The 4,363-nt window shown below is 42.1% G+C and overlaps 1 protein-coding gene across 1 annotated transcript; it reads left to right on the top strand.

Moving 5' to 3' along the window:
• The first annotated feature begins 626 nt into the window (after nt 1–626).
• Nucleotides 627–1,400, top strand: LOC138887974 (uncharacterized). Its single transcript, XM_070169767.1, has 2 exons — nt 627–717; nt 820–1,400. Exons 1-2 carry the CDS (start codon nt 627–629, stop codon nt 1,398–1,400), a joined length of 672 nt encoding a protein of 223 aa, XP_070025868.1.
• Nucleotides 1,401–4,363: the final 2,963 nt, after the last annotated feature.

The following is a 4,363-nucleotide window of genomic DNA, read 5'->3' as shown; positions in this document are numbered from 1 at the left end:
TCGGGGATGCCATTTGGGTTGTGCAATGCACCGACGACTCTCCAACGGTTTTTTATGGCTATCTTTACGGACATGGTGGAGTATTTCCTTGAAGTCTTCATAGATGACTTTTGGTGGTCGGGGATTCTGTTGATGATTGTTTAGCAAACTTGGACAAAGTGTTGGCAAGTTGTGAAGAAACAAACTTGGTGCTCAATTGGGAGAAGTGTCATTTCATCATTGAGAAAGGCATTATCCTTGGCCATAAGATCTCAAAGAATGGAATTGAAGTCGACAAGGTAAGGATTAAGGTAATTTCTAAACTTCCACCTCTAACTTCAGTCAAAGGCATGCGGAGTTTATTAGGCCACGTAAGATTTTACTGTCGTTTTATCAAGGATTTCTCTAAAGTGGTAAACCCTTTATGCAAGCTTTTGGATAAAGATGCAAAATTCCATTTCAATTATGATTAGATGAGAGCATTTGAGTTGCTAAAGCTCAAGTTGACCACTACTCCCATCATCACCAATCCAAATTGGAGTGTTCCTTTTGAGCTCATGTGCGATGAAAGTGATGTAGCGGTAGGGGCTATTTTGGGGTAACACATCAATAAGATCTTTCATCCGGTATATTATGCAAGAAAGACCATGAATAGTGCCCAAGTTAACTACATTGTTATGGAGAAAGAGCTTCTTGCCATTGTGTTTGCTATTGAGAAGTTTCACCCATACTTGATGGGTGCTAAAGTGATTGTTCCTACGGATCATGCGGCACTTCGTTATCTCATGAGCAAGAAAGATTCCAAAGCCTTTTTTATGAGATGATTACTTTTATTGCAAGAGTTTGATATTGATATCCAAGATCGAAAGGCGAGTGAAAACCAAGTGGTGGACCACTTGTCTCGTTTGGGGGAGGAGGGGACGCCGCATGATGGCCTTGAAATCAATGACTCCTTCCCCGATGAGCAACTCTTAGCTATTTCAGTGAAAGAGGTGCCTTGGTTTGCAGATCTAGCTAACTATATTGTAAGTGGTATAATTTTGGTTGAGTTCTCTTCAAACCAAAGGAATAAGCTCAAACGGGGTTGTCATGACTACTATTGGGATGAACCGTACCTTTTTCGGATTTGTACGGATGGAGTGATTAGAAGATGTTTACATGAGGAACAAGTTGAAATTCTTGGGTCTTGTCATTCTTCGCCTTATGATGGTCACCATGGTGGAGCAAGAACGACGACCAAAGTGTTAAGTTGTGGTTTCTATTGGCCCACTCTCTACAAGGATACTAGTGATCTTGTCAAGCGTTGTGATGAATGTCAAAGGGCTGGTGGAATCTCAAAGAAAAAAGAAATGCCCATTACCACCATATTGGAGATTGATATTTTTGATGTGTGGGTATTGACTTCATGGGTCCTTTTGTGAGTTCTTGTGGAAACACCTACATCTTGGTCGTGGTTGATTATGTGTCCAAATGGGTTGAGGTCGTTGCCTTTCCCAACAATGAAGCGAGAAGTGTGATGACGTTTTTGAAGAAGAACATCTTTACACATTTTTGAAGAAGAACAATGGGGGATCGATTTTTTGCAACAAAGCTTTCAATACTTTACTCTCCAAGTATGGTATCACTCATAAAGTCACGACCCCCTATCACCCTCAAGCAAGTAGTCAAGTGGAAGTCTCCAACTGGTAGATAAAGAGTATTTTGTCAAAAACAGTGAATGCCAAATGGACAGATTGGTCAAAGAAACTTGATGATGCTTTATGGGCTTATAGGACAGCTTACAAAACACTGATTGGAACGTCTCTATACCGGTTGGTGTTCGGGAAAGCTTATCATCTTCCGGTGGAACTTGAGCATAAATCCATGTGGGCTTTGAAGAAGTTGAATCTTGAGTGGGATTTCGCCGCCAACTTAAGGGTGGCACAATTGAAAGCTAGATGAGTTCCAGTACCATGCATACACAAGTTTGTCCTTATACAAGGATAAGATGAAGTACCTACATGACAAGTACATTCGGAACAAGGAGTTTAAAGAAGGTGATCTTGTGTTGTTGTTCAATTTTCGGTTACAGATGTTTCCGCAAAAGTTGAAATCTAAATGAAGTGGCCCATTTGAGGTTGTGACTGTGACACCCTTTGCTGCATTGGACTTGAAGAATAAAAATGATGAGGTATTTAGAGTCAATGGTCACCGGGTGAAGCATTATCTGGGAAAAGTTGATGATGGTCATGTCGTGGCAGTGATTCATTTCAAATGATGATGGTAATCTGCATCGTGCCGCGACGTTAAATCAGGCGCTTCTTGGGAGGCAAACCATGTGTTTTTTTAGATAGGTCTTGTTTTGTGCTAACTGTTTTTGAAGTGTGTTGCAAGAATGAGTGTGCTTTGCAGGGACTGTGATCATAAATATTGGCTAAGTATGGAAAAATTGCGGACCGCACAAATTTGAGTGTCACAACAGAAAAGGATCTGCGACCGCACAACTGGAAAACTAAAATTGCATACTCTCTGAAGTTTTCCTATCAGAGAAATTCCCAAAGTGCATCCACACAAGGAAATGTGTGGTCCTCACCAAAATCTGCGGCCGCACTAAAAAATGTGTGGATCGTAGATCATCAAAAGGAAATTGTGTACTAGGTAAAGGAGTGCGGATCGTACATGAAATTGTGCGGCCGAACTCAACTCTTAAACCTTTGCCTAACCCGTTAAGTATAAATAATGGTCTCCTCACTACTATTGAAATTTTACGAACTCCGGGATTAAACACAAAGGCATAAATGGTGCACTTAACTAATTCAAGCATCTAGAACTCAATTCTTCATCTTTGATTCTTCCTTAGCATCACTACATTACTAGTATGTTCAATTTTGGGGATGGGTACATTGTTTATCATATTTAATTGGTATTACCATGTCCGGTTTATGCTTAAAGTGAGAAACTCTAAGAGTAATACCGACTTGTTTTTGAATTGTGCGACCCGCAGATTGTAAGCTTAGGGGCATTTAGTGTGAGATGATTGTGCGGACTGCACTTGAAATTGTGCGGTTCACAGAAATTGAACCATAGACATAGAAAAGTGTGTGCGACCACAGATCATAGCTTTCTCTATTATCAAAAAGTTGCATTTTTAAGTAGAAATTGTGCGGCCGCTCTCAAAATTGTGCGGTCCACCTTTCAATTGTGCGGTTGCACTAAAAATTGTGTGGACCACAGAATTACCACTGCGGTCGCACTTCAAAATTGTGCGGTCCGTGCAAACCCATCTGCGGCTGCACTCAAAAATTTTCGGAACGCATTTCCCCCATCCTGCATACTAATTTGTCTACAACTGTCTGATACTCTGAACTTGAACTATAACTGATTCCTATTGCTATGTATTGCAGACAATGGTTAGATCTCGGGGACAAGGTGGTACATCTAAGGGTAGGGGTAAACCCTCCCGAGGACAAGGCAGGGGTACCATAACACTCTCCGTGGAAAGGGTTATAGCAAAGAAGACAACAGTTGGGAGAGCCCCAGAGCCTATCAGTTCATATGTCCCGTCTAGCAAAGCATCAGAGGGCAATTCAGTGCAGGAGCAGCCTGATGCACAGTCACAACTAAGATAGCTCCCGGGGAGGTTTTAGCTTCGAGATAAACCCTCCACCTCAACAAGCACTTCTGAGGGTTCGGAAGATGATACTCAGGGTTTAGAGCCCTCATCTACTCATGCCCTCGGCACCAATTACAGTTGATGATGATGATGATATTTTGGATTACGGTCAAGGGGGTGATACTAGAGTTGCTGGCCTTGAGAGGCCGAAGAAGAAGGAGGTTTGGGAAGACAGATTTGTGAGCATGACTACTTTCAACAGGTGTTTAGAGTGGTGGCCTCAGAGATCGCTCACACTTGAGTGCCAGTTTATATTGAAAGATCTAGATATGTACAATCCAAATGTGGCAAGACAGTTTTGAGAGAGAAAAGGGTGGATATGGTTCATTCAGAGTGTGGTGGATTCCAAGGAGCACTTAGTCTTGCAATTCTACGCCAATGTGGCACATATCAAGAAGCAGACTAAGGTGACTAAATTGAGGAACTTAAAAGTTAGATTTGATCAGACCTCACTGAACACATATTTGGGGCTCGAGGATGTGGAGCTAGTGCAATATTTGGAGAAGTTTGCACTGGGTAATACAGATCGCCCATGGCTAGCTGAGATTTTGGCAGCTCCAGGACCACCACCACCATGGATCATAACAGGGGTTCCTATTCAGTGGACCACCCTTAACTTTGAAGCAAAATTGTACTAGGCCTTTGTGTGTAGTTGAATAGATCCAAGCCAAAACAAAAACAATCTACCAATCCCGAGGGCAGTTCTAGTGGCTTCCATTATGGCCGAGTACC

Source organism: Nicotiana sylvestris, chromosome 3 (genome assembly GCF_000393655.2).
Source record: "Nicotiana sylvestris chromosome 3, ASM39365v2, whole genome shotgun sequence".
Classification (NCBI taxonomy): Eukaryota; Viridiplantae; Streptophyta; class Magnoliopsida; order Solanales; family Solanaceae; genus Nicotiana; species Nicotiana sylvestris.
Note: the sequence above shows the minus strand (reverse complement) of the source record. Positions and strands in the feature narration are given on the sequence as shown.